The 27,309-nt window shown below is 51.0% G+C and overlaps 1 protein-coding gene and 1 non-coding gene across 9 annotated transcripts in view; both read right to left on the bottom strand.

Moving 5' to 3' along the window:
* Positions 1 to 343: 343 nt before the first annotated feature.
* NAP1L4 (nucleosome assembly protein 1 like 4) overlaps positions 344 to 27,309 on the bottom strand; it is a 64,305-nt gene continuing 37,339 nt past the window's right edge. For 6 of the 8 annotated variants that reach the window (XM_029206841.1, XM_029206836.1, XM_029206839.1 and 3 more), the window contains exons 6-15: positions 24,386 to 24,472; positions 22,822 to 22,953; positions 19,099 to 19,170; positions 14,260 to 14,399; positions 12,906 to 13,051; positions 10,575 to 10,597; positions 10,033 to 10,152; positions 7,159 to 7,188; positions 6,658 to 6,714; positions 344 to 1,416 (exon numbers count right to left, since the gene is read on the bottom strand). In XM_029206841.1, coding sequence (XP_029062674.1) covers positions 1,378 to 1,416; positions 6,658 to 6,714; positions 7,159 to 7,188; positions 10,033 to 10,152; positions 10,575 to 10,597; positions 12,906 to 13,051; positions 14,260 to 14,399; positions 19,099 to 19,170; positions 22,822 to 22,953; positions 24,386 to 24,472 — 846 coding nt within the window. In that variant the 3' untranslated portion in view covers positions 344 to 1,377. Of the gene's footprint in view, positions 1,417 to 4,802; positions 4,841 to 6,657; positions 6,715 to 7,158; positions 7,189 to 10,032; positions 10,153 to 10,574; positions 10,598 to 12,905; positions 13,052 to 14,259; positions 14,400 to 19,098; positions 19,171 to 22,821; positions 22,954 to 24,385; positions 24,473 to 27,309 lie in introns of all 8 variants that reach the window. The other 2 variants (XM_029206842.1, XM_029206835.1) reach the window with 1 other exon arrangement.
* On the bottom strand, positions 18,335 to 18,461 carry LOC114887841. Its single transcript, XR_003791605.1, has one exon. It is a non-coding gene; the product is annotated as a small nucleolar RNA SNORA54 (small nucleolar RNA).

The raw sequence follows: 27,309 nt of genomic DNA, 5'->3' as shown, positions 1-27,309 counted from the left end.
CTGGAACCTTCTCATCGGAAAGGCCCAGCCCCGCACACGTGGAGAAACGACTCTGCTGGGGGAAGGAGCAGACGCTCTCTCGGGGCAGCAAAGGGCCGACCCGGGGACCCCAGACCCACCCCGACGGTGAAGTGGGCCTGCAAGCCTAACTCAAGATGGGCTTTAAAGCCTCAAAATCAAAACAGAAGACCAGGAGCCCGGAAGTCCCGGATCTGCCCACGCCCGGGGCTCCAGAGACCCGACCCGGGGTCTGGGAGGCTGCGCAACCACATCCAAGCCCCACCCGCCCCAAGTGCCCCAACCCGCCGGGCCTCCTGCAATGAAGACACACACAGCACTGGGCTCGCAGTTCACAACTTTAATAGAATATTCTAACTAGTCTGTACAAATTGAAAACACCGTGTTCAGTTACAAATGTATCTTAAGTAAGGCTGAGCAGTCTACAGCCTGGCCACAGCGTGGATGCCCCTGGGGCCAGAGGTCACACACTCGACACCCACATTCCAGCCAAGAACGGGTCGCTCGGAACCCAGGGCTTTTAAGACAAGGTGAATGTGAGGCTGAGAAACTGGAGCTACCGAGAAAGCAAGACATTTTACACACTACGTGGGAAAGCTGTACTTTCCTGCCCGAGCCCCTCCCCGCGAAGCCTGGCAAACCTGGCTCTGCCCATAGCCCCACCCCCCCGTCCTCAGCGCCAAGCATGGTCCGTGCGTCCCGAGAACCAGCCCTGGCCCACGGCTGGCAGGAGGGAGGCCTTCTTCCATGCGGGCGGACCACCAACTCTTGCTCGGGGCACCGGGTCTCTGGTGCCCACAGGGTCTCAGAAACTCGAAGGACAGCTCACGTCCCAAGCCCTCACAAGCGTGAGAGAAATAAATACGAGATGAATCACACAAGCTCGCGCCTCAGGCTCAGTGGGCGCCGCGACCCTCACCCCAGCCCCGAGGAAAATAAAGCCAAAGGGCGAGCGGGATGAGTGCCAACCCCGGCCGGCTCTCCCGAGACAACTGGAAACTGCATGTGGGTTTCTTCCAAAGAAACAGGAATCCCGTCTGATGGCGGGAGGGGTGAACTGGATCTACACACCCTGGAACTGCGCCCTGGACACGTGCCCCCAGCGTCAAGTGATCCGCCCCCACCCCACCGCCCCAGCGGTCTGCGAGGCCCTCCCTAAGGCAGGGCTGGGCGGGTCCACTGAGCTGCACCCAAGGCCGTAGGGCGTGCTGGAATTAAACCTCCTATTTCTGAAATGCATCTGAGTTGCCACTGTACAGGTTAAGCAAAATAATAAAGTAAAAGGAGAAGTTAAAGTGAAAATCATGCACTTGAAAACAAGTTAGGCGTAAGCACTTGTCCACACGAGCGAGCGGCGCCTCACTGCTGCTTGCACTCCGAGGGCTGGCTGGGCTCCTTCTGTCAATGAGAGAGAACAAGACTTGTAGAGAACCGAGCAATTCCATCAACCAGGCATCTCCAACCAACAATGAAAACAAAGACTCAAGTATTCACTTGTTCTTGCTGAAAACATGGCCACTACAAATACACTTTAAAAATAGTAACAAATAAGCAGCTAACTTCCCAGTAACAAGGTCACAGCGGGGCTGCCTCTCTCTATATAAAGACATTCTAATTCTCAGTGGGAGGGTCTCCGGGTGAGGGAGGTCCTCGGGTGGCAGACAGTAATTAAACGCACAGCAGTGCCCTCGTCCCAAAGCTGGCAGGCGCCTCAGCTCTGGGGTGAGCAGGCCGGGAACAGCGCTGGCTCCCCTCCATCCCCGAGGTGAACAAGGCTCCCGGCGCTGCCTGGAGCACACCTGCCCCAAGGTCGGGCCCTGAAGCAAAGCCTCTCCTGCACTGGCCCGTGGCGCCCCGACAAAGGATGAGAGGCCACCAAGAACTCCACAGCCAGGCCCCAGTCCTCCCAGGAGCCCCCTCGGCTGGGAATTCCGTCCTTTCAGAGAAGGCGCGAGCGAGACAAGGAGGAGACGCACTTCCGTGTGGTCTGGCAGCTGCGTCTCCTGTCGCTGAAACCCACTTAGCGACCCCATGAATGCTGTGTGGAGGCCAACAGCAGCCTGAGAGACAGGTAACGATTTACCAGTACTTCTTAGCAAATGAATTTACTCGTCAGTCACCTATGGTCTTGGCTGCGAAGACGACAGATTACTCTTGAATACAACTTGGCACATCTACGGAGTCTTAAGAAAAACCCGCACCACACAGTTCAGAAGAACCATCTGGGATAACACAACTGACACCTTGCATGGAATAAGCTGGGCTACAGTTCATTCCTTGGGAAATCACACCTAAGGGATGAAAAAGATGATGTGTAAAGGGTGCATAAAGACAAAACAATAATCTGGGGCCCTGGGCTAAGCTCCTTGTTTGTAAGTGTAACAGCACAGGGACAAGCTGGGACTTCCAGGTCTGGCTCGGGTCTCGGCCCAGCACTGCCCAGCACTGGGCCAATGGCACCGGCCCATCACACGCTCACCGGAAACACTGCTGAAGAAAGAGCCTGGGCACCAAAACAAATACCCCAACGAGAAATCCTAGTTGAAAGAGACCTAACTCAAACTCTGTCGTCTCAAGGGGAGACCTGGAGGTGGCCCAGACTGTGGCCCCAGACTCTCTGGGGAGGTGCAGAGGTGCCCCAGGACTGGGACATTACTGGCAGGGGCTCGGGCAGTGGCGTGCAGCCTTTTGTGGACGGGGGAGAAGTGTGTGGGTTTCCATAACTGGATCTGCAGAAAGGAAGGAGGTGAGAGAAGCTGAAGCTGAGGGAGTGGGACGGTGTCATGGCTGTGGTATGGCGGGGCGGGCGGCACAGGGCGGTGGGCTTGCTGCTCTACAGCCTCTGGGTAAATACATACGCGGGACGTACAGGACGCCATGAATGCAGAGTGGCACACGGTTTACAATGTGCTGTCTCAGTGACATCACATCTATCTTTAACCAGGAGAAGGCATCAACCATCTGTCTGTTGACAACGAACTCCTTCCTCGGGTGCTGAAGACTGCTAGAGGGACGGGTCCTCGCCAAAACCAAGACCAGGACGGGCTGTTGTGAGGGTGGGAGCCGGGTGGGGACGCTGTGTTTAGAAGGAGGCAGAAGGTGGGGCTTGCCAGGCAGCATCCCACCTCCCGAGGGCCACGTTCAGCCCAGCCTGGCACCAGCGCAGAAGCCTGGAGCCACGCATGTGAGCTTCATCACCGGGACACCACAGTTTCGGCCCGTGACAGAGGGCAGAGCAACACTGCACTAAACCCGAGCGCCCTCTGCCCCACGGCACGAAGCTGTTGGAAGCCCAGTCTCTCACGCTGCCGCTCGTCAAGGGACGGGAGTCGGTGCTTCAAAGGCACAAACTAACACTCAACACCCTGCCTGGTGGGGGCAGGCACTGAAAAGAAGGGCTTGCACTGATGGTAGCAAGCACACGCCACCACCATGGCCTCAGGGCTGGGGGCCCGAGGCCCGAGCGCCTGCCCAACAGCCCATGACACGACCCCCTCCACGGGGCGCCTGACGACACAGGCGAGACGGCACGGCTGTGGTTCTGCCACAGAAGAGTCCTCCTCGCCCAGAGGTACAGGCTGGACCATTTATGGATGCTTCGCAGTCACGGGTAGAGTGGGGAGCAGTGGGGCTTCGGGCCAAACCAGCCTGGCTGACACGTTCTTCAGACACACAGGGCAGCAGGAATCAGACAGTAAGCAGACACAATTCTAAATGATCAGATCTGACCCTTTAAAACAGAAAAGATCCCAGGTGTACATTCACTTCATCTAATTAAAATGCTTCCTTTAGCCCAAGTCTGCCCACCTGCCCGTTAGTCTTCTAAGAAAGCCAGCCGCCCGAGTAAGACAGGAAGGCGATGCAGATGGACCCTCGAAGGCATGGGGCTAACAGACCCCCAGACCACGGCTCTGCGGTGCAGAGACACAGCTCTGCTCTCCCAGGAGCCGCTCCCACACTGCTGGCCTGCTTAGCTCAACGCGGGCAGCCCCTGCTCTCTCCTAGATGCTAACACTGCCGCCCTGGCTTCTCACAGGCTCTCCTGTTTGCACCTTCCTCCGTTGCTCCACAAAAGCCGACGGTGTCGTACGAGAGGGACTTAATGACTGGGGCAGAGCTACGAGGACCCATGACCCCCGGAGGGGGACAGGGCGGCTCCTGGGACTTGCAGCGCTCACTTGGATCTACAACAGGTCCTTTGCTTGTTCGAGCAGTACGCCCCTCAGCAGCACTTACTAACGCTGCTGTGAAAACCGGTGCCAGCAGCTTCTGAGAGAGAAGATCCTGGCGCGTTCAAGTTACCCCTTTATTATCTATCGGTCTGCAAAGCACCTGAATTTAAAAAGTATAAACAAGCAACAGACACACGTCGAGAAGAATCACAGCAGGCAGCAGACCTCGTCCTGCTGAGGCCAGCATGGCTGGGGGACCTGTGCATCCTGGTCCCAGGGCCCTCCTGTTCTGTCCTCTTCCCGGGTGTGGGGGGTGTGGGGAGGGGGGCGGCAGCCCCATCACCAACAAAGCTTTCACACCAGTTACATCTCTGTTACTTGGTCAGCGACAAACACTGGGCTCAGCAAGTAGGAGCCAGACGTGGTTTCTGTCGGTTTTAAAAGCACACACGACAGACACCTGCACAAAAACACTGCTCTTCAGAAAGCCCTTGTCCAGGCCCGCACGTGCTGAGTGCGCCCGGACGCTCCACCGAGTCACGACAACATGGCATTGCTACAAAGCACAGACCAGAAGTTTGGAAGTTAGGAATGAATGGAATTCCACCTTACCTAGAAACGTATGAATGATTAACAGACAAAAATTACACCTAAATGGGGAAAAAAATTGAAAGGAACTGTCAGCATGAAAGAAAATGAAATGCACAAAATTATACAGGAGGAAAGGAGCCACCATTTCTCATGATACAAAGGGCTGCAAAAATATCGACCTCGAGATGGGAAACCTCAACACCCAGATCTGTACCTTTAATACCGCAACACTTCTTCCTGATCTTCCTGTGCTTGTACAGACTGTGATGTGACTGCGCCCTCTGCGGAGGTGCACATGGAGGAACAGAAGTGTCACGTCACGACCCCAGGGGACAGGACTAGGGCATTTCGACTGCACGTGGCTGACCGAAGGGCCCTCCTCAGGCACCTCGCCCACTCCCAGCCAACACAACAGACCGAAGGCTTCACGAAGGCTTACTACTGACATGTCTCTACTTTCTGTTAAGCTATCTGTGATCACTTGGTGAGAATTCTCTTCTAGAAAACCCAGACGTGAGAGGAGACAGAAGGTTTGGCAAGGGGAGAGAGAGGACAGACAACAGGAGGAAACAACAAGAAATGGGGAACAGAGCAGCCGCTGTCAGTGAGACAAGCGACCAGAGACAGGGCGCTTGAGTCCAGCAGTGGACGCGGTAACCAGCCGTCTCTGCTCTAGAAACCCCACCGTGAGCGTGTGCATCAGTGCCCCCAGCGCAGAGCCGCCAGATACAGACACCTGGGGCCGGGCACGGCGCGGTTCTGTCACTACCCGACAGCGAAGGGCGACCCCCTCAAAGCAGGGCCCTAGGCTCGCAGCCCAGGAACTGAGCACAGGTGCGCCGTCCATACGGCGACGCCCCGACAGACAGGCTGGCTTTGAAAACATGAACATGCCCGAGCCCACTCCCAGAGCAGTATCTATAAGGCACACTGAGGATTTAAACCCACCACGAATTCTTCCCCAGAAGGAACTACTGCTGTAAGCATGCATTCATAGGAACATCTGGTGCTATAAAGTGATCAGACCCAGCTATACAATGACAGCTTAGTGCACGGTCCACTTCAGGCACAACGGGGGTAAACAAACAAACAAACAACGTCTACTTAAATAGAGATAAAGATTCTACAATGCCAAGTGATGTTAGTATTCTGACAGCCCGTGATACATTTGGTCCTAAGAGTCAGGTGAACTATAAATTTCACGTGAGCAATTACAGCTTCAGGACAGCGTTAGAACAGTTCTGTATTTAAAATATGTGTCAAGTGGCAAAAAGTCCCTGATGTACGCTCAGCTGAGTCCGTAAGTAAAAACTCAGACAGGCGTAAGATTAATGGGACCGCCCACTCATCCTAATTGGTTGTTTTGTTTTGTTTCTTTGCAAAGCTTCCTAATTTATTTCAAATTATCTGAGCTATCGAGCCATGTCTTTTGAGTATTCTCAGCCCATGTACAATTGTAAAATTATGCCTACAACTCCATTATCCTATCATTAACAAAACAAAACAAGCCCCCCACCAGGCCCCGTCTCTGTACCTTTTCCAAAAACAAACACACAAAACAAAAAAGCTTATTCACGTTGTCAGTTAAATCATTATCCTAAGAGTTAAAGATATGGAATGTAGAGCCGCTCTACTGAGCAAGTTTATACAAGTGAGATGCAGCTTGGGCGAGCAGTTTAGCACTCATATAACGCTCAAATTATATGCCAGGTGTCTAAATGGCTCCCCATTCAAGTGTTTTCCTGGTACATTTTAACTTTCCTAATTAGAGAATGACAGGTACATATTTGTAACACCACTACCTCAAAGCGGGGAACGGGTTTTAAGAGGTCCACAGTGTAGCATACACAGGCGTGGGAAGCCCCAAATAACTAACCTTGGGGTTAATTTCGGCATCGTCCTCATCTTCTCCCTCCTCATCACCTTCTAATTCCTGCATTAAAAGGAGTGAGAGCTAGTTGAACAGACAGGACTTAAGTTCTTGTGGATCCACCAGCCACAAATAAAGCAATACTCTGATTCTGAAGGAAAGCAATTACAATCATTGCTAGCCATACTTCTTTAAATCCCCTCCTTTGGACACTTCTTGTTCTAGCAAATAACCCTGAAATAAACATACTGCTGAAAGAGTGGATTTGGTTTGCTAAATGGTTATTTTCTAAGATGCATTTTCATAAGCCAACTGCAGGGTCAAACCGGACACTGCTACCCATCTGCCGTGTCTTTCCATAGTATTCAATAGGGCTGAAAGCTTCAAAGGCAGCTTCCCACGAGACGAGTCTAAAGTGGTCCCCTGACTTCAAAACCTTCATCCACTCAAACAGAGAAGGCCTAAAGCAACCTCGGGGTATGATGTCTCACAAAAACCATGTCTTACCTCCTCCTCTCCTTCCTCACCTTCTTCAAACTGAAAAGAAAGGAAACAGGTTTTTAGGTTTTGGGGTTTTTTTTTGCGGTACGCGGGCCTCTCACTGTTGTGGCCTCTCCCGTTGCGGAGCACAGGCTCCGGACCCGCAGGCTCAGCGGCCATGGCTCACGGGCCCAGCCGCTCCGCAGCACGTGGGATCTTCCCGGACCGGGGCACGAACCCATGTCCCCTGCGTCGGCAGGCGGACTCTCAACCACTGCGCCACCAGGGAAGCCCGTTTTTAGGTTTTATAAAGCGTGATGGCAACCTGACCCAGACACAGCCCGTCAAGCGCCCACAGGGGGGTATAGGGCCTAAGGAGAGCGGGAAGTGGCCTGGCCTCTCAGCAGAGGCCAGTCTGCCGCCGGCACCTCTGCTCCAAGCCAGGGCCAGAACTGCGGGGCCGCTTGCTCACAAGCCCTGCCATGTTAATAGGATACCAGGTATCCGAAAACCACTCAAAACGAAGACTACCGATGGAGATGGGGTGAAGAAAGGAAACCGTTGGCTTGGGTGTGCGCTGGGTCCAACTGGGAAACTGGTTGATCTAAGCAAACCAGTAGCGTAATTTTATCACATACTGGACTTTCAATGTCATTTTATAACTCAGACAAGGGGAAATCTTTAATCTGCATTTAGAAATGTAATAAAATCTTGGTGTTTAATCTTTAAAATAAGTCAGAAAAAGTGTGCATGGGAGAAACTCCAACACTGTAGCTGAACGAACGTCTCAATTCAATGTCTTGTGTGTCCAAAGACACTGCTGGCCAGGCTCTCAGCCAAGTCCCGAATATCAGACTACTGTCAAAAGCTAAACAAAACGAAATAACCCTCGTCCCTGGTGGCTGCACTGACACACACACATGAAGAGTCAGCAAGCTTTCTCTTATAACCCTTTCTTCTTGGAGCCCCCCGCCCCCCCCCTCGTCAGCAACGACTCAAAGGGAACTCAGAAGAGCGCAGTGTGGGCAGGGCCTGGTGCGGTCGGCCTGGGATCTGACCGTGTCTTGGCACCTTTTCCTCCAGGCCTCTGACAAAGAAGACCTTTCAGTGTCTTGCAGTCGACAAGACTCTCACTGCAGCATTTCAGGTCGCACTGGAATCAGCCTCACACAGGCTCAAGTGCCCATTTTCTGAGGTTCTAAGTCCATCATTTCACCCTGGCCCCATCTTCTGAGCGAGCTCTGTGCGGGCATCTCACACTCGGGCAGAGCAGAGGCTCCAGAGTGGGGTGTGCAGCCCGTGGGACGAGTGAGGTGACCCACGTTGAGTGTGGAAGACGAAACCGGGACTCCTCCTCCGCCCACTTCACCCCATAACGATGCCCAGTGTCCACATCGTCCCTAGCGTGTCTGACGTCAGTGCACTCATCTCTGTCCCAGTACCACCGAGCCTCCTCTGCCGGAGCCTGAGGAGCAGCTGGAGTGACGACCACCAGCCCCGGTCCACGCGTGGCAACTGGCAGAGCTGGGGCTGCAGCAGACGCAGGCTGACGTGAGCCCCTGGACCACACTGCGCACCTGCGGTGCCTGCACCTGCGGTACCTGCACCAAAGGCATTATGAATGAGCATGGACACGGATGTTACAGGCAAACACACTGTATTGCTCACCAGGAGTTGCTATGCTGCCTACACTATAAATAAATATACATGAGCTGCTAATTAAGTTTTTACACTGATGGGTGTATGATCAAAAAAGTTTGAGACCACTGGTCTAGAGCTGAGTTTCCCATTGTGTGTAGCCACTCGATCTTTTTTGGTCAAATTAGATAAATGCAAACCCTGGTTCCTCAGCTGCCAAGGGCCGCACCTTCAATCTCCCAGCGTCACGTGGTGCCAGTCCTGCTGCAGCAGATGGGGCAGAGCACAGCTCCCTCATCACAGAAGGTGCGCTGGACAGCGCTGGTCCAGAATTTGCTGCATAACCAGCATTTCCTAAAACTTAAGTCTGAGCAACTACCTGAGCGCTAAGATGACCCCAAACTGCGCTGTGCTGTGTGTGTCCGTGTTCCCGGATTCCCACAAGTACCTCCCAGCCCGGGGATGGACAGGCCGCACCTGAGAAGCTCACCAGTGTCAGGCGATGTAGCCAGTACGCCCTGGGCTGGCCCACTCCCGCTGCGTGGGGGCCTTCAGCACAAAGGAGGGCACGAAGCAGCTCGGACCTGTCCAGCAGCCACAACAGACCTCGCCAGAAAGGAACCTCAGAGCACTCAACACAAGGGAGCAAACAGCACCTAAGCACACTTCCAGCAACACGCCACAGGACAGACCTTTATCTCCACACAAGAGGGCCCGCGGCAACCGGGCCTTGGTCACGATGGAGAACCATTTCAGGTGACAGCCCGGGGCAGCTGGCCAGGCTGTGCTCAGGGGTCCTGCCCCCAAGTTCTGACTGTGGGAGGGCGAGTTCCTTCAAGCAGAGGGGAAGGTGGCCTGCGCAGCCGGGCTGTTTTTCTGTGGAGTGTGGGGTTCTATTTCTTTGGGGTCGATATGCCACATGCCGGCACGACTCGGCTGTGCTGGCCGTTGCTTGGTGAACAGGAGTTTCCCCGTGTTCAGAAGTCACCCAAAGCCACAGACCTCGTGTGCAGCAGCGAACCCCTGGGTCCTTAGAGGACATTCGGAAACAAGTCACTGGCCGGGCCCACGTGGGCGTGTGGTGCTCAGATGCCTCAGAGAGACCTGCTTCTCCCGCCTCTGCCATCTCCCTGCCCAGTCTATTTCCTCCAAACTCCAGAGGGCAGTGCCCCGTGGACCTGGTGGAGGATGTCATGAAAATCTCGGCTGGGCTTCCCAAGCCAGCACCCGCTCTGACCCCAGCGGCTCCCACAGGCCACCTACGTTGTCGTCGTCCTCTATGGCCTCCCCCGTGAAGTAGAGCACAGCGCGCGGCACGATCCGCTCACGGAAGAAGTGTCCAATCTCAAAGTCGGAGGCTAACGTGAATTCGGAGTCTTCATCCTGAGGGGAAAAGAGAAGTGCTAACTTGCTTCAGCGGGGTAAACATCACATTCCCTTGCCCATGCTTGACCCCTCCCCCCCACTTCCAGTGACTCGGCTTATAAAGCACCCAGTGCGGGCACTGCTGGGTGACAGGCATCTCTGAGGTTAGGCCGCATTAAAGGAACCCTTGCAGCCAAATGGCAGGAAAGCGTAGGGCCCAGAGCCACATGTGCGAGGGGGTGAGGCTCAAGGATACGCCTGCCCTCAGGTCCACCCACGGAACATGCGCTTCTATCCCACCCCCACGGTGCAGTGAATACAAATTCACCCTTGGTTTTTAGGCAGTAAGAACAGATTAAAAAGAAAGTAGCAAACTACTCAGGAAATAAGGACCTTAACAGCAAAACAACATACTTTTTTGATAATGACACACAACTTACCAGTGATTCTCCATCCCCTGATGCTAGAAAAAAAGACAAAACACATCTGCGTTACATCGACAACCAAAACCTTCTAAAGCCCACGCAGGAAGCTCAGCTGACAAATAAAATGGAACATCTCACTAGAAATTGCCTAAGCGTTGTGCCTCCCCTTGGCCGGCTCCCCACTCCCCTACCTGCTGCAGGCTGAAGCTGTGGCCCCAGCACCACCAGGCCCCCTTCCCTCCCCCCACCCCCAATCAAGGGCCAAAGGCCAGTACCCAGTAATGCTCACAGGCCCAGCTGGAGAAGGCCACTTTCAGAAGAGAATTTACAGACATTTAAAGCATTAGCAGATGGAAAGGTGCACCGGCTGCCCAGACTGTGGCCGTTCAGGGCATTTTTGTTTTAAGCGGAGTTTTAACTCGTGTCCTACAAAACTATAAGCAACATTTCGGTAGAGAAACAGGAAGCACTTTAAGGCTGTAAGTCCTCAGTGTGACTGAGGCGCTGCATCTCAGCTAGGTGGAAGCTGCATCCCTGCTTGCTTGCAAAGGGGAAGGAGAAGGTAGTGAGGAGCCGCTCCTCCCGCAAACACTGCAGCACGCAGGGCAACGTTACTCACCGACACCCACAGCAGAGGCCCGCGCTCCACACAAAAGGTGAGCTGAGATTCGGTTCCAGCACCCACGGCCCTACAGACCTTGGTGCCGAACTACAGCCCAACACGGAACCAAGAAAACACAGACTTAAAACCACGCTCAGTGAAGCCCAGTGGCGCTTCGCCAGGCATCGCGTCCCCTTTGCCGGGCTCACCCTGCCTTTGTGTCTTCCCTGTCGCCCCTCTGCTGCAAGGTCTGTCTCCGTGGCCAGCACAGAGAGGGGCACGCGCCATCTCAGCCACGGCGGAGCGGGTGCTGGTGTGAGCACCCCTCCCCGTGGGCGGTGGGGGGCCCGAGCCTCAGCGTGTAAGAGCCCCACCTGCTGTTTAAGATGCAGGCTCGGGGCCTCTGGACTCAGGGGCGGCAACAATCACAGCAAGGACTTCCTCACCTGACTTCTGGGCCAGTTTGTAGGATTAAAGCCAAACAGGTTGCTGGACTAGCCATCTTTTATTTCCTTCATTTCAAAAAGCATTTCAGCAGTTTGGGTTTTTTTCCTTGACCACTCCATCACCCCTCCCCCACTGTCATCCTCTATTCCTTTTCATAGAGCATATCACTTGATATTATGTTTATTCAATTACTTTAAAAATAGTGATATACCATAAAATTCACCCACTTTAAGTATACAATCCAATGACTTCTCATACATTTTTAGACTTGTGCAACCACAATACAGTTTTAGAACCCCCCAAATCACCCCCAAATTCTTGAATCCATTTGATTCCATTTTAATTGTTATTAATTATTTAAAACATCCAAAAAAGCCACTGAATTTAGGAATCAAAGCCCCTTTGCTTCACAGTGAATTCACACAGGAAGCCTCCCATATGTGAGGCTCTGAAAGGGATCTTCCCAAAAAAGGAAATTTAAGAACTACATTTATGGCTGTTCTTGTCCCCAAAACTGATATACATCGGCATCTTCCAGGTTCAAAGACAAAGTCACGGAAAATAGCCACAACAGTGAAAAACGATGGACTGCATGGTGATGGGCAGCTTGATAACTCGGCACGAGAGTCAGAGTGAAGACGGAAGCCACCCCGTGGCCCCGACAAACAACCCAAAGGGCCACCAATGGCCTAGATCAGAGCTGCCATTTATCTCCAACTGTTTTTTGTTCACGGAAAATAAAGAGAAAATGTTTTCCCCTCATATCAATATTTTAACGCTGCCAGCGGGTCTGGTCTTCGAATTCTCAGGATTAGGAAATTATGTGAAGACTTCCAAGTAATTTTCCTCAAAACCAGCGGCTGAGCCATTACTACTTCCATCTCTCTTTTACTGGGGGGTGGGAGCAGGGAGCAGAGAACAAGCGTCCAAGCTATGATTCTGTCCTAAGTCTGTGTTTGTCACAATATGTAAGTTCCCAAACCCCTTGTGCTCTACACCAAGGCTCGAAGAGAAAACCAAAAACCCACCTGAGAGGGAGGGGAGAGGGAGGGGTGGGCCGACGCCCTGCAGGCTGTAGGGGTGTGAGCAGAGCAGCCACACGGACCCCTCCCCCTGGGGGCGGGGGCATGCAGCTCCGACAGCTGCCCAGGCTCACCCTCCTGCCAGGACAGGCACCCGTGGGCCCGCCCGCACAGCCACGGCTCCGCCCCTCAACGCTTGCCAGAGGACCAGAACCGCCTTCCTGATGTTAACAGTCATTCTGTGTGTAACCTGGAGTCACAACCCAGCCCACTCACCTTTCAGCGGACTGAAGAAGTTGAAAAAGGAATCGTTGGGGACTTGTTTGGTGATTGTTCTGACGGTGCCTCGGCCCTTATGTTTCTGCTTTTTCTTGATGGTTTTGACTGTTACATTTTTTCCTTTCTTCCAGTCAATGGTACACCTACAGGGACAAGACCGTGATCACGGGGGTACACACTTCATGAGAAAAACTGGTCACACGTGTGTCCAGCAAGCAAATCACAGCTCTGTGCTTAACCCCAAAACAACTTAACGACCTGCGAGCGAGCACTCGGCACACGGTGAGCTCACGCGAAGGCCAGTGAAGGCGGAGGGCCCCGCCAGGCAGGCTGTCAGCGCGGCAGCTCCCGGAGCTGCACAGCTTTAACCCCCAGACGTTTCGCAGGGATCCTCCAACATTCTTCCCGTGACCACACCCGCTCAAGGGCTTGTCACCTGCTGCCCCGTCACAGACCCCACAGCGCACAGGAAGCCACCCACTCAGGCGCCTGAATTCTCAAGACAACTAGCTAAGCGAGTGGGACAAGCTGGAGAAAGCAAGCAGGTGGCTACCGCAAATACGGGTGACTGGAGCAGGACACAATGTTCCAAGTGTGCTGAGCGGCCCTTGGTGGGGACCGCGCTCTGAATCACCCTGGACCAACAGGTAAGCCCTGGCAGTGTCTGAATAGCGTCTGCTCAAGGACATGCCTGGAAAGGCAGGCCTTCTTACCCGATGGCCTGGCCGTGGGAAACAATCTACATTACTCTGGCCATTTAAGTCTAGCAGGATTTTAAGAGAGTTCTGTATTACTCACACAGGGAGATTCATCAGGATAAGTACTTGGTTCAGTGAATAAGGATAACTGTTTCAATCAAGAATAAAACAATTTCCCAAACCGTCTCAAACCACCCAAGAGGAGTGAACTCCAAGCCACTCTCCTTGGTGGTCCACAGGCTGCAATCACCAAGGCGCTCAGCCCTGAGGCCAACCACGCTCATGCTGCCTCACCGTGGTCAGTGCTGCCCTGCACTGACTCATTCATTCACTCAACAAATACCCGCTGAGAGGAATTTATCAGTTCAATGATCACTGCTTCACTTACGGTGACTGGAGATCCCAATGCCCTCATTAAAACGAGGAAATCGGGCCACCACCCCAAACCCTGGCCCACGTAACCACATGATACATTTCCCAGCGCCAGTCATCATATTCCCAGAGAGACTCTTTAATTTCCATCTTTGTCTTTTGGGCTTTTAAACAGATTAAAGGCTTTCTGCTTTATTCCTAACTTCCATCTTACTTGTAAAGTTGTAAAACCACCTCCTGCTTTTGTTTCAGAAAAAGAAGTTGCAATGGCATTTCCTTACCCGTCACAGTCAACTATTTCAGGACCTTCAAAGGAAAAGGGATCGGCCTTATCTGGCTCTGACTTCATCTTGTACGTTTTTGTCAGGACTGAATTGGTAAAGTAGTCGTTGGATTCAAAGTGGAACTCTAATACAAAAGACTGGAAAAAAAGACAAAAACTGGGCTAAGCACCACTTAAAATCTATGACTAATTAGCGACCGACTTTATGAATCACACAGTACTTACTGGAACCCAGCTCTTCCCTAAGCATGACACCACAGGCAGAAACCATGACTGAAAAGCTCAACAGGTGTTGCCACATAAGAACTTGCTGACTGCAAAAGCACCAGCACAGAGTTAAAGCAAGGCAGCAGGCGGGCAAATACCCATCACCCTTCGGGCCCCACCACCTCCCCTCCCAGGGAGGACAAGCTCTCCTGAGGAGTGTGGCTTCTCCCTGCCGCCCCACCCTCCCTTCCCCAAGAGCACAGCAGGGCGGGGGTCTGGAGGCAGAAGGCGGCAGCAGAACCCTGTCTCCCTCTCCTTTCTCTTGGGCAGAGCAGCTCCTTCTCTGCCGCGCAGCAAAAGGGCCAAGACTCCACGTGGGGAGAGAAGGGGAGGCACTGACTGGGCCTCTTCAAACCACACCAAGGACAAGTTCACCCTTCACTCACAAAGCACTCTTCAGACCTAGAGACACGCATGGGAGGAATGGACAAACGGGTGTACAGAGCAGTAGTAACAAATCAGAAGATATTCGTGTGCACAGTAACAAAATAAATGAAAAATAAAATGAGACGGCCCCTTTCTGTGCAAAATGTCCAAAGAACACATGGTACTGGCAAGTGTTTTGGGAAGCCAGGAGCACTCATATACTGTAAAGGGCTTTGTGAAGGGCAATTTGGCAATATCAAAAAATTAACAAAATAAAAAACATTCTGGGACCCAATAATTCTGTTTTGAGGAATGTGTCCTATTTCAGGAAGATGCCTGGATGGATGCAGCAGCATGTGCAAAGATACTGACCTCAGCCCTTCTGACAAGACAACCTGGGGGAAGTAAGTAACAGTCTAAAGGACCGGCTCTGGGTCTGGCCAGCCTCTGCCTGTCAGTGCTGCGTGATTCTGGGAAGCTATTCCACGTCCCTATGCTTTCGTTTCCTCACCTGCAAAATGGAATAAACAACCCTTTCTCTCCATGAGTTCACTTGAGGATTAATCTATGGAAGCACTTAGAACAGGGCCAGGTTTACAGGCATTACTTGCTAAATGTTAGCTATTTCTATTTCTAAAAGAAGACTAAAAACAAGCCACTTCCACAAGGGGAAGTGAAATAAGAACTCCCCCAAGAGGGGGATGAGGAAAAGAAGGGCCGCAAGGGCCTGGGAAGTACAGACACAAGTGGCCAAGAGGATTGGAGGCAGTCCTGTCAGTGTTCAGAAGGGATGGCAGGGATCTGGCCAGGTCTCCACTGACCCCTGCCAGCGTGGTGTGGGCTGGAGGGGAAGGGAGGTCAACACCCACAAGTCACTAGGCTGGCAAAACCAAAGTGCAGCGAGGACAGGAAGGCAGCTATAGGGAATCAGAACATCGGCGGAATCCCTCTCCGTGGCTCTCCTGAACCTGACCCCAGGCCCCATAAACCCGATCTTTATCTTGGACTTCAGTCAGTGGAGACTGCTATTACTTGAAAACTGTTGAGGTGGTGACCACAGATGTGGATGGCCCACCTTGGGGACTGGGCTGGGCTAACGAATGGCACTGTTCTATCCCGTCCTTCACTGCGTCCATACAGATATGGACAGAATTATTTATTTCCCTCTCTCTCTCCCCATTTCCTTCTCCTGCCATTTCTCCAAACCAAGGGTGCTACTTCCTTTCTTCATATTTTCCTACTTTTCCTTCTTTCCCTAGGCCTCTTTTTAGTCAAGAACGAGTCAAACACAACTGGGGATGATTTAAAGAAAGTGTCTAACAGTCCAACAGAAAAGGGCCCAAGGACGAAGCGACCTCATTCACACCCCGCTACAGCCAAGTCAGCCATGAACATATGACAAATGCCCAGCCACACTCGCAATTAAGTGTACAATTCCATTTCTTCCGCCCAGCAAAGTAAACACGGCTGCTACTGTCTTTGCCGACACTTGTGCTGAGAAGAGAGGAGGCGGTCCCCAGGCAATGCTGCCCATGTGGTCAAAGCAGACAACTCAAGTCCAGGCAAACGACATACGGGGATTCTCTGTACTGTTGCTGCAGTGCTGCTCTAAGCTTGAAATTATTTCAACATAGAAAGAAACCAAAAAATGTTATTACAAAAAGAAAAGTGTAAAAAGATACCACTAGCATCATCAGGAGTGTAAATTGAACCACCTTTGGGACTTATAAAGGTTTGCCTCCTTCGACCCAGTCATTATACTAAAAGGAACCTAAACTGAGGAAATCATCAGAAATTTAAACAAAAGCTTGGGGCACAAGTAAGCTGATCATAACGCAACAATTTATAACGGGGTGGTGGTGGCAGTGGCATATTCTGGGGAATGTTGAACCTTTTTTTTTTTTTGCGGTACACAGGCCTCTCACCGCTGTGGCCTCTCCTGTTGCGGAGCACAGGCTCCGGACGTGCAGGCTCAGCGGCCATGGCTCACAGGCCCAGACACTCCGCGGCATATGGGATCTTCTCGGACCGGGGCACGAACCTGCGTCCCCCACGTCGGCAGGTGGACTCTCAACCACTGCGCCACCATGGAAGCCCTGTTGAACCTTTTTACAGCCAACAGATGCAGCAACTATTTTCCACCCTGCAGGGCCTACATGAGGTGAAGAGAGCAGTGCAACACTGTCCACACACTGGGATTCCACTTCGCTGAGGTACAAACATGGTGACCCTGGAGAGTGACCCTGAGGAGGGGCAAACACCCTGGCTGTGTTTCCCTCTGAAGTAAGGTGGTTTCATTTTATTTTCTTTAGACCTTTTATTTATTTGTTGATTGACTGATTGACTGCTGCGTTGGGTCTCTGTTGCTGTGCGGGCTTTCTCTAGTTGCGGTGAGTGGGGGCTGCTCTTGGTTGTGGTGCGCGGGCTTCTCATTGCGGTGGCTTCTCGTTGAGGAGCATAGGTTCTAGGCGCGCAGGCTCAGTAGTTGTGGCACACGGGCTCAGTAGTTGTGGCTCGCGGGCTCTAGAGCGCAGGCTCAGTAGTTGTGGCACAGGGGCTCAGTAGTTGTGGCTCGCGGGCCCTAGAGAGCAGGCTCAGTAGTTGTGGCTCGTGGGCTCTAGAGCGCAGGGTCAGTAGTTGTGGCGCATGGGCTTAGTTGCTCCACGGCATGTGGAAGCAGGGAAGACCCCGTTCCATAACAATTTTAAAAAGCGCAGAGACTATGGGTAAATTCACTAAGCTGCTGACAGTTATCTCTAAAAGAGTGCGCAGCGTCCTGTACGCTTCTCTGTACCGTCTAACTTTTCTTATGCAAGCACGCATGACTTTCACAATGACTCAGTCTACCACAGCTAGGGCTCCAGCCTGTCTATGGGCCACAGAAGAGACCGAGGAAAATATAAGACAGATGGGTTGAGGAAGAAAGGGAATGGACCAAGGAAATCATCAAACAGGTGCGAGCGTGTGTGTGTGCGTGCAACACACACACAACACACACACACACACACACACGGAAAGAGAATTCACACCCATCACAGCAAACTACAGCACTCTGCCACAGGAGGCCTCTAGGGGACGCTGTGGCCAAGCCTCGCACAGGTGAGGAGCGATTACTGGGAAAAAACTGACAAGAGGAAGGCGCTGCAATAACCTGGGTGCCGTAGGAAAGAAGGGGCTCCCTCAGCTACCAGAGTGACCCCCAACCTGTGAGCAGGCATCACTCTGGCTGGTGTCCACACCCCACCTGCTGCGGAGGGATGAGTGAATGTCACCTCCAGAGTGGAGCAGACCAGGAAAGGGACAGATACAGGTGTGTGTGCCCCCACCCCTTGCCCCCAGCAGACATCACCCGCAGGCCAGGGTAGAGGGAATCCCGCTCACACTGCTCTGTGGTGGGGAAGTGGGAAGAGACCGGGCCTCAGCCCCACGGCCCTCAGGCACTGTGTCTTCAAAACCTGAAACCAAGAGCCACCAGGCAGGCAGTCAGTTGTGTGGTGCTGGAATTGCTGTGGCACTGGAATGGAACCCACCAGCCACAGGCAGACTGGGAGGTCACGAACAGTGCTCCCTGAGGACCCCAGCTCAGGCACCACCGTCTCAAGGCTGCTTCACAGAAAAGGACAGGCTGGCTTAGGTCAAACTCCCCTCACTAACTGGTAGGCAGCCTACGAGAGCAAGTATTCTGGATAGATGTGTTTCAAGACAAATCAAAGAGCAGGGAAACATTTTTTCAGTCTTATCTATCCGCAGTGACTCCTGAAGGTGAAACCTAGTACATTTCCTTCACTCGTATCCTGGGTTTCTGTTAAAGTGCTGCTTATATCTGAATACGTACCAACCACCCTTTGCAGCCTGTTTTACATACATTCCACCCTCACAAACCTGGGAGACGCTTAGGAGAAGGAGGACATCGCCCCATCTGACAGAGGAAACAAATTAGCCCAGAAACCACAGCATGGCACAGTGGAGGCCGCGCCGGAGGAGGCCCCTCCTGCGCCTGCCCCCGAACAGCTGGAGGACTGAGTGACTGTCCGGCTGTGCACACTGCCGGGTGACGCCCAGGGGTGCAATGTGAGAACACACGTCTCACTCCAGTCACCCAGCAAGTGAATGGCCGGGTGTGGATTTCTGGCTCTAAGCCCTTTACCCTTAGTGGCCTGACCCTTTCTGACACCAGCCAGGAGTTCAAACAATCAGTACTCACCATAGGCTGCCCAGGGTCTGAAAACTTCACTTTGATGTCCTGCAGGTGCTTCAGAATTGGCTCATCATATTCCTAACCATGAAGAGCAGAAAAGAAAGTTCTGCTGAGCTTTTACAGACAACACACATGTTCTCACTGAGTCACTGTTGCACCTACTCCGAGACACTGGATAATTAGCCCTGTTGGAATTCTGTCCTTGTCACTCCCAGGAAGCCACCCAAATTTGTTCAGTCACTAGCAGTCTTAGGGTGGCAGCAATGAGGTGCCACCTTAGTCTGGCACGGAGCACTGGTAACCACCAATGCCAAGCCAGAAGGTCATCGCGCTCATTGCCAGGGGCAAGAGCCCTGACTGATTTCACAGCCCCACCAGCTGCCAGTATAGACAGGGTCGGAAATGCCATCAATTAAGACTGCTGGTCCTCAGCATCTCCTAAGAGACAGAATCAGAAGAAATGCCTGGACAAGCTACTGACCTTGGCAGCCAATTCCCCTCGCTTAGGGCACGTGGTGATAAATATCCCAAATCCAACAACACACACAGTCAAGGACACTCACAAAGCAAGTCTGAGACCTGATGGCAGGCACTACGGAAGAGCCTCTAACGATGGCTCTATGCCTTTACGAGTCATCGTTATGCAAACACAGTTCACCAGGGCCTGTCGTTTGAGAAAGACCAACTGAGAAAAACTCAGAAAAAAAAAAATCACAGGACCTGAAACCCAGTGACCACATACTCACGAGAGGTGCTTTATTTGTGAAACAGTCACTTCACCCTGGAAGTCTGGGGACTGGACCGAAAGGATTTTCTGAGGTTCCGCTGAGCCTGATAACTACCAACTTCCCAATTTTAAATTCTTTCTACATCACAGGCAGACCTCGTTTAATGCACTTCACTTTACTGTGCTTCACAGATATTTTGGTGGGGTTTTTGGGGTTTTTTTTGTTGTTGTTCTTGTTGCAACTTGAAGGTTTGTGACAACCCTGCATTGTCAGACAACGGTTAGGACTTTTTAGCAATGAAGTATTTTTAAATTAAGGTACGTACATTTTTGAGACATAATGCTATCGCACACTTAGTAGACAGATTACAGTATAGTGTAAACCTAACTTTTATGACGCACCGGGGAACCAAAAAATTCATGTGACTCACTTTAATGCTACATTCACTTTATTGCAGGGGTCTGGAACCAAACCCACAATGTCTCCGAGGTCTGCCTGCATAGAACAAACCAAAAAAAAGCAGTAACAAAGGCACCTTCCAAGTCTCTAGACAGAAAGTCCAAAGCAGTTTTCAAAGAAGGCCACATCAGTCTGAGATGTCAAATCCTAAATTTTAGAACCAGAAAACACTTGGCTCCAAGATCACGTGTATCACTGACTGAGCACGTATGCCTAGTTCTAGAATCACCAAGGCGAATGTATCACCAGTATGTTTTCCAAATACGCGGCACTGGGACCTTCAAGCCCACTGCAGTCAAGCTAGCAGCACCACTGGTGCCGCCCCATAGCCAGGAGACGGCCACGATGCTCTTGATCTCCTCCAACAGCCTCATGCCTTGAGGGCCAAGGACCTTCTGTGGTCCAGACCACAACGGAAAGCCCTAAGTTAGCAGGCTCAAAACTCAGGGCCAACAATGGAAGCAACTCAGGGACTGACTTAAAGCTGCTCTCCCTAAGTTTCAAAACTCTGCTTTTGGACCTATCTTGGCCACCACCAACAGAGAACCCAAGGACCTACAGCCAAACCCACCTTTGGGATTTAACATCTGACCAAAATGGAACCTACTACCATTACTTGCTTCAGGTTATAAACGGCCCGAACCAGATTTCATCACTCCCTGCATACTGCATGAGTACTCAAGAAAGGACACCTTTTGACAACTGTAAGACAAAAAGCAGCGAGACACCCTGCGGCATAAATGCTGAAGCACTGATACTAAGACAGAGGTGCTGGGAGAATGGAAGAGACATCTCATTCAGGCACAGCTGACTGTACTTGAAACCAGAGAAATGCTACAGATGAAGCAGCAGCGCCATCCCTGGGTTACTAACTGGCTGGCCGGGCAACACCAGGAGCCAGGTCTCCCAATCAAGTCGCCTAACGGCACCAAAAAGCCTACCTCATGACACCCCTGCCACCACTCACAGTGTGCCCCCAACCTGCAGCATGGGCATCACCTGGGGGACACATCAGAAACGAAGATCCTCAGGCCCCACCCAGACCTACTGACTCAGAGCCTGCACTTCCACGAGACGTCCCAGTGACAGGTACACACACCCTTCTCCATCTGCTCCGCCGGCATGGGGATTTTCAACCCTTGGGGGTACATCGGAATCATGAGAGAGCTTCTAAGAACACCTCAAACTCTCGCTGACCTGTGGGTGGGGAGGCACTGATGCTGCTATTTAGTTTTAAAAGTTGCCCAAGTGACTAACCTATAGGCAGGGTGAGAATCTGGTTCTAGCATATATTACTCAATTTTCCCAATAAATTTCTGGCTCATGGCGTTCTAGTCGTCTAGTATTCTTGGTCTAGTATGCTTTCTTTCTTTTCTTTTTTTTGGCCACGCCGCTCGGCTTATGGGATCTTAGTTCCCGAACCAAGGACTGAGCCCGGGCCCTGGCAGTAAAAGCGCCAAGTCCTAACCACTGGACCGCCGGGAATTCCCAACAGTCTAGTATTCTTAAACCGCACCTTTTCACATGAGACAAGAAAACACAGGCTATTGTTAAGTCATGTATTTTAAATGTTCCCCCCCGTCTGGAAGGGGAGTAAGAAACGCATCCCCTCCACCTTTTCTTCAGTTCTGGCTTACAGATAAGTACTGAACAAGGCAGGCAGCAGACGTAGCAACGCAGCAACTCTCTGAGCCATTCTAACTGCAGCTGTGAAACCTCTGCAAACTGCAGGAGAGTGAGCTAGCTGCACGCCACCTGTGGCCGTGCTCTGATATAAAAGCACTGTGCTGACCCGTCTGGAATAAGTCCAAATGCAGAGATGGCCCCCTCTGTGGACTTCTGAGCAGTACCTGTTTCTGAATTCTGGAAACTTCTACCATAACTGAGCTCAGGGAAAGTCACATTTGTTACCTTTTAATTGGTTCACCATTTCATTAGAGAAAGCTCAACAAGGCAAGACAAAGTTTGACCATTCCCATTAAAAAAAAAAAAAGACTTTTTCAAGGAAAATGATTAGAAATTATTAGCAACTTGTTAAATACTTGTACAACTAGCAAGGTGGCACAATAGGCCCATTTCAAATTTCAAAAATCAATCAAAACAGAAGACTGCGTGCCAGCGAGCGTGCGCCTGTGTGTAAACGCGCTCATGGGTACGTGTGTACACACACACGCACACTTCACCACTCAGTATCAACTCCTCCACTCTCGCCCTTCGTCCTCACGCTTCTCGCTTGTCCACATCACTGTGAGGTAGAGAAGGGTCTGGAATCTGTTAACAAGCTTCCTGGGGACACTTTACAGGAGACAAAGCGACCCTAAGCTCGGCTGAGGTTCCGCGTGGCAGGCCTTTCCGTGAGGGCCGCTACACGAGGGTGCACGGGGGCTCCAGCTGCAGCCAGGCCTCCCGGGGACCCTGACTCCTCTGAGTTATGGTCACAGAAGGCGCCTTTCCACCCACAATCAACAACTGCTAGACATGCGGTTGAAAGTTCACAAATAAATAATGTCTTCTTCTAAAGTGGGAATGTGCCTCTGCTTACCTGAACTAATTCACTTAGCATATCTACATTTCTGAAGATGGTAAACCAGAACTCTGGAATTCCTTTTGGGTTTGGCTCTTCTGCTGCTGCTGCTTCTTTTTCCGCTATGACTGCTTTATTCTTTATGTCTCCCTAGAAAAATAAGATGCAAAACTGGATACTTATCATGAAGCAACAACTTTACAAATAATTGAATGGCTTAATACAGACCATATTTTCAGAATCCCATGTAAACTTCTATCAAAAACCCTTGCTCTTTGAAACTGCATCTCCAAGACCACTGTGCCCATCACAGTTTCCAACGTCTCTGAGGAACAAAGCATTTAAGGCATTCCAGCCAGATGTAACTCCCGACCAAGGGGAAAAGAGCTGAAGAGCTGATACAATGCCCACCCGACTTGGGGGGCACTTGGGGGGTGGTTATCCTGGGATAACCACCAGAGGGATACTCCAGGATCTCCAGCAACAAGAAACTGCCCCGCAAGCTGCACGTCCAATGATACGGAGACGTCGGGACAGAGGCACCATGCGAAGATCAGGGGGGTGACGAGAAAGGCGATGTAGCCAAGAGGAGGGTAGTCTTTTCTAACATCACAGGCCTGACATGTGATTCTTAGGAGGACATGATGACAAGGGGCTTTTTAAGTTAACAGGGGCAGATTTTCCTCGCACAATGAAGAACTGAGTCACAACTATATCGATCCACAGATATGGCTTCAACTACGCCAGATTCTACATGTTTTTAAAAGATCAGAAAGATGTATAGCTACCAAAACTAACATACACTTAAAAAAACAAAAACAAAAAAACCCCGGAAGTTTATACTATAGGATAGAAAAGCCACTCCCAAATGTAAAATCAGGTCAACAAAGTTCACCTTGTCGTTTTGGGACTTTCCGTGGCACTGGAATGATACCCGTCACCAAAAAAAAGGCTGCAAGCAGGTGATGGACAGGGCACATCACCAAAAGGACCATTTACCAATGTAAAGTGGCGAGATGCACTGGGGCTACTTCACTGTCACTGCTGGTCCCCGAGTGGGATGGCACGGATGTTTCCAGTATGCTCTCCCCACCACAGCCCACCCTCTAGTATCTGCCCTTCTACAGACACAGCTGTGCTCTCCCTTATGGGTTTTTGCTTTCTCTCGACTAAGACTTTTTCTGATGTTTCAATCTCCACTCCCCTGATCCCTTACCTCACCGCACCACTGTGCAGAGGTGCCACAGACGGCTGAGAAAGGGGGCTGTGTCTGGCTCACCACATTAACTAACAGAACCAAGCTGTCCAGTTTCACTGTCATAAAGAAATCTAAACAACCAACCTAAGGCTGAAACCGCACCTACTGTTAGGAGCTCTTTTCTTTGTAAAAGAAAACCATCAAATTTCTTTTTTTTCCCCACCAGCCGCGCTGCACGGGGTATCAGTTCCCCAGAGCAGGGATTTAACCCAGGCCACAGCAGTGAAAGTGCAAAATCCTAACCACTAGATCACCACCCCAAACCATCTTATTTCTAACAGCATTGAAACAGAACACAAGTGGCACTCATTAAAAAAAACTTACGGCCAATTTGTCCTCCTCTTCATTCTCACTGTGCCATTCGGATTCTGCGTCTGTCGGCTCAGCATCACCAGTGATGAATTCCCTTCTCTAAGTAAAAACGAGATCTTCTTACCATTACATTCAGTTACTCAGAAACTTGAGAGTAAAGACAGTGAAACTGTAAATAATGTGTATAAAAAGACTGAAAACTGGATGCTTTTATAGCTTAAGATTCTAAGTTTTGGGGCTTAAAGAATAACATTCGGGGAGACATTCAAGATGGCAGAGGAGTAAGACACAGAGATCACCTTCCTCCCCACAAAGACATCAAAAATACATCTACATATGGAACAACTCCTACTGAACGCTGGCAGAAGACCTCAGACTTCCCAAAAGGCAAGAAACTCCCCACGTACCTGGGTAGGGCAAAAGAAAAAAGGAAAAACAAAGACAAAAGAATAGGGATGGGACCTGCACCTCGGGGAGGGAGCTGTGAAGGAGGAAAGGTTTCCACACCCTAGGAAGCCCCTTCGTGGGCGGAGACTGCAGGTGGCGGAGGGGGGAAGCTTCAGAGCCATGGAGGAGAGCGCAGCCACAGGGGTGCGGAGGGCAAAGCGGAGAGATTCCCGCACAGAGGATCAGGGCTGACCGGCACTCACCAGCCCAAGAGGCTTGCCTGCTCACCGCCGGACGGGTGGGGGCTTCGGTCAGAGTGCAGGGAGAGGACTGGGGTTGGCTGCGTGAACACAGCCTGCAGGGGGCTAATGCACCACAGCTAGCCGGGAGGGAGTCCGAGAAAAAGTCTGGACCTGCCTAAGAGGCAAGAGACCATTGTTTCGGGGTGCGCGAGGAGAGGGGATTCAGAGCACTGCCTAAGCGAGCTCCAGAGACGGCTGTGAGCCGCAGCTATCTGCGGGGACCCCAGAGACGGGCATGGGACGCAAAGGCTGCTGCTGCCACCCAGAAGCCTGTATGCAAGCACAGGTCACTATCCACACCGTCCCTCCCGGGAGCCTGGGCAGCCCGCCACTGTCAGGGTCCTGTGATCCAGGGACAACTTCCCCGGGAGAACACACAGTGTGCCTCAGGCTGTTGTAATGTCACCTCACATTCCGTATCCCTCCCTGTATCCCTCCCTCTACCCAGCCTGAGTGAGCCAGAGCCCCCTAACGAGTGGCTCCTTTAGCCCTGTCCTGTATGAGCGACACGCCCTCAGGCGACCTATATGCAGAAGCGGGGCCTAAACAAAGCTGAACCCCGGGAGCTGTGCGAACAAAGAAGAGAAAGGGAAATCTCTCCCAGCAGTCTCAGGAGCAGCAGATTAAAGCTCCACAATCAACTTGATGCACCCTGCATCTGTGGAATACCTGAACAGACAACAAATCATCCCAAAATTGAGGGGATGGACTTTGGGAGCAACTGTAGACTTGGGGTTTGCTTTCTGCATCTAATTTGTTTCTGGTTTTATGTTTATCTTAGTTTAGTATTTAGAGTTTATTATCATTGGTAGATTTGTTTATTCATTTGGTTGCTGTCTTCCTTCTTTTTTAATATATGTAGATATATTTTTTTTTTTTTTTCCTTTTTCTCCTCTTGTGAGTGTGTATGTGCTTCTTTGTGTGATTTTGTCTGTATAGCTTTGCTATTACCATTTGTCCTAGGGTTCTGTCTGTCCTTTTTTTTTTTAAAGTACAGATTTTAACGCTTACTATCATTGATGGATTTGTTTTTTGGTTTGGTTGCTCTCTTCTTTCTTGTTTTCTTCTTCTTTTTAAATTAAACATTTTTTAATTTTTAATAATTTAATTTTAATAAATCTCTCTCTCTCTGTGTGTCTCTTTCTTTTTCTTTCTTTTTTTCTCCCTTTTCTTCTGAGCCGTGTGGCTGTCAGGGTCTTGGTGCTCCAGCTGGGTGTCAGACCTGGGCCTCTGAGGTAGGAGAGTTCAGGACACTGGTCCACCAGAGACCTCACGGGCTCACGTAATATCAAACGGCGAAAGCTCTCCCAGAGATCTCCATCTCAACGCTAAGGCCCACCTCCACTCAACGACCAGGAAGCTCCAGTGCTGGACACCCTATGCCAAACAACTAGCCAGACAGGAACGCAACCACACCCATCAGCAGAGAGGCTGCCCCAAATCATAAAAAAGTCACAGACACCCCAAAACACACCACCAGATGCGGTCCTGCCCACCAGAAAGACAAGATCCAGCCTCATCCACCAGAACACAGTCACCAGTCCCCTCCACCAGAAAGTCTACACAGCTCACTGAAGCAATCCTACCCACTGGGGACAGACACCAAAAACAACAGGAACTACGAACCTGCAGCCTGAGAAAAGGAGACCCCAAACACAGTAAGCTAAGCAAAATGAGAAGACAGAGGAATACACAGCAGATGAAGAAGGTAAAAACCCACCAGACCAAACAAATGAAGAGGAAATAGGCAGTCTACCTGAAAAAGAATTCAGAGTAATGATAGTAAAGATGATCCAAAATCTTGGAACTAGAATGGGGAAAATACAAAAAACGTTTAACAAGGAACTAGAAGAACTAAAGAGCAAACAAACACTGATGAACAACACAATAAATGAAATTAAAAATTCTCTAGAAGGAATCAATAGCAGAATAACTGAGGCAGAAGAACGGATAAGTGACCTGGAAGATAAAATAGTGGAAATAGCTACTGCAGAGCAGAACAAAGAAAAAAGAATGAAAAGAATTGAGGACAGTCTCAGAGACCTCTGGGACAACATTAAACGCATCAACATTCGAATTATAGGGGTCGCAGAAGAAGAGAAAAAGAAAGAGACTGAGAAAATATTTGGAGAGATTATAGTTGAAAACTTCCCTAATATGGGGAAGGAAATAGTCAATCAAGTCCAGGAAGTGCAGAGTCCCATACAGGATAAACCCAAGGAGAAACACGCCAAGACACATATTAAT

The sequence above is a fragment of the Monodon monoceros genome, unplaced genomic scaffold (assembly GCF_005190385.1).
Source record: "Monodon monoceros isolate NGI ecotype Baffin Bay Population unplaced genomic scaffold, NGI_Narwhal_1 Super_Scaffold_7, whole genome shotgun sequence".
NCBI classification, from domain to species: Eukaryota; Metazoa; Chordata; class Mammalia; order Artiodactyla; family Monodontidae; genus Monodon; species Monodon monoceros.
Note: the sequence above shows the minus strand (reverse complement) of the source record. Positions and strands in the feature narration are given on the sequence as shown.